The sequence below is a fragment of the Cucurbita maxima genome, unplaced genomic scaffold (assembly GCF_002738345.1).
Source record: "Cucurbita maxima cultivar Rimu unplaced genomic scaffold, Cmax_1.0 Cma_Scf00013, whole genome shotgun sequence".
Classification (NCBI taxonomy): Eukaryota; Viridiplantae; Streptophyta; class Magnoliopsida; order Cucurbitales; family Cucurbitaceae; genus Cucurbita; species Cucurbita maxima.
This window is the reverse complement of record NW_019272029.1, coordinates 4,693,974-4,696,334: the sequence shown is the minus strand read 5'-3', so window position 1 is coordinate 4,696,334 and position 2,361 is coordinate 4,693,974. Positions and strand designations below refer to the sequence as shown.

At 30.5% G+C, this 2,361-nt stretch overlaps 1 protein-coding gene across 4 annotated transcripts in view; it reads left to right on the top strand.

Moving 5' to 3' along the window:
- The first annotated feature begins 900 nt into the window (after positions 1-900).
- The window catches only part of LOC111488742 (vesicle transport protein GOT1), a 6,040-nt gene continuing 4,579 nt past the window's right edge, over positions 901-2,361 (top strand). For 3 of the 4 annotated variants that reach the window (XR_002719248.1, XR_002719247.1, XM_023136669.1), the window contains exons 1-4: positions 904-1,072; positions 1,567-1,649; positions 1,909-2,000; positions 2,122-2,202. Coding sequence is in view for 2 of the 4 variants with exons in the window: in XM_023136669.1 (XP_022992437.1) it covers positions 1,622-1,649; positions 1,909-2,000; positions 2,122-2,202 (201 nt within the window). In the remaining 2 variants the exon portion in view is untranslated. Of the gene's footprint in view, positions 1,073-1,566; positions 1,650-1,908; positions 2,001-2,121; positions 2,203-2,361 lie in introns of all 4 variants that reach the window. The other variant, XM_023136671.1, reaches the window with a different exon arrangement.

The following is a 2,361-nucleotide window of genomic DNA, read 5'->3' as shown; positions in this document are numbered from 1 at the left end:
TTTTTTTTTTTTTTTTTTTTTTTTTTTATATGATAATGATTGCATGTGATTGTAATGGGTCATTTATTTATTATTTCTTTCAAAATACTCGCAGAAAGTAAGAGACATGCAAGACATTTATATACCATTGACAACATCAGTGTTGTAATTCATGCATAGGTCGTTACATATTTAATTTCCTAGTCTTATTCTAAATAAGACGTCTATATTTCATTATTTAAATTATTTCATTTGTATTTATTTTTATTTTTATTTTAAAATTTCAAACACGCCAGTTCGACAATGTTTTTTTTAACAGTTTGATGATGCATTCTAAAAGTTTTTAAATTTTTCACTATTAAATTTAAATTTAGTTATAAACTAATTTAGATTAATTCAAAATAAAAATTTTATGATTTAAATGAGTACATTTTTTTATTACCATACAATTGTATATTCACATTTATTTTATTTACTCCACTTAAAAACAATATTTAACATTGGGAAGGTAAATTTTAAAATATATATTTAAATTAAATTGTATTTCTCCATTAATTTTTTTAAATAAATAAATAAATAAATAAATATTTTACCATTAACATTTTACATTTATTAAAAATTAAAAATTTAAATAAAAATCGAAAATGAAATAGAACATGATTAAATTATTAAAAAAAAAGGTCCAAACTAGAGTTAGTATTAGTTTTATTTTAATCCTCGAAATTTGAATTTATTTTAATTAATTGACAAATATATATATATATTTGCTTAATTCGTCAATTTTTTATTTTTACATTCCCAAATTATTTTACGACAGAACTATGTTTGCTTAGATTTGTTGTCGTATGCGTTCAAATTAGTTTGAGGGGTATTTTTGACATTTCAATCCCCAAAATACCCTCCCGAGTCCTCGACCGGTTTTCTTCTGCTTCAGTTCATTTCTTCGTTACTCTCTTCCTCTGTTGCTTCGTTCCTGATTCTGTCTGAAATCAAATTTAGGGTTCTTCTTCCTGCAATCTCGACGTCTACCTATGAATTGCAATTGAAATTTTTGGCGAATTGAGCTCAACTCTGTCCTCACTCGAGTTGAAATGTAATAATTTCCTTTCCACTCTTCATTGATTTCTTCATCTTTTTTGTTTCTTCTCTGTATTAGGTTACATATGGACGGGAAAGGTTAATTGTTTTTCCGCGTTTGTACTTTTTGATTCAGAATAGAAGCATGCTTTTCTTTTTTTTCACCCTTGGTCAACTGTAATTATGATTTTTCTTATTAAATCCTAAGTTTTAAGGTTGTGTATTGGCGAGTTTCAAGTTTTACAAGCTACTGTATGATAGACCAGGAAAGCGTTTGATTTAGACAGGATGGGACACTAGATGTTTCCTAGGGCATTTGATCCAGTAATTTAATCTATGCTAGGATCGAAGACTGTGATCTTGCAGTTCAAACACACCTCGCACACACAATCTTGAACAGTCAATTCAGGGAGTAGGAGTTTTTATTTGTTTGTTTGTTTTTTATTCCACAAGCTCTTCATTTCTATATTTATATAATGTTAGTTTTTGGTGTTTCTTAAATTTTGCCAGTTGGTGCTTCTTTGTCTGACTGCCAATCCGAGTGCCATAACAGCCAGTCAACACAATGGCCTATGAATTGACTGAGCAAAAAAGTGAGCATTACTTACAGTTTATTTGTACCCACAATGTGCTTCACTCATTTCTACTTCGTTATATCAGAGTCACCTCTTTTTATTCTCAAGTATTCTCATTTCTTGGAAATGGGAATGGACATCTTTAAAAAATAAGGCATTCTTTCATGGAATGTCTTCTCTGTATTGGTTGGTTTTCAAGAAATTTGAGAATACTAGTGCTCTTGGTTCAGATCTGCCATATAAAACAGTTAATAGGTGCATCTTTTTTCAAATGCAGAAGTTGGACTTGGGCTGATTGGTTTTGGCTTCTTTTTCACATTTTTGGGTGTAATCCTTTTCTTTGACAGGGGATTGCTTGCTTTAGGAAATGTAAGTCATTTCCAAAGTTCGATGTTGCTTTCTGTATTTATCAGGACCCTATTGTGCCCAACTTACCTAATGCTTTTGTTATACATTGTCCTCTTTTCTTTTATTGTACGTATTTTATCAGATATTTTTGTTAATTGGAGTGGGACTTTTACTTGGTTGGCGTTCTACATGGAATCTTTTTACCAACCGAGCAAATTACAAGGTACAACAAAGTACTTATTATGCCCGGAGGAGGTTTGGTCCCTTACTAGGTTCCATGCATCTCTTAGGGCTCCGTACTTGCATTTATACCTTAGGTTTTGTTTTTGTTAGATTTGCCTTTTCTGTTTTAGTTTGGTTCGTTTTTGTGGTTGGGGGGGGG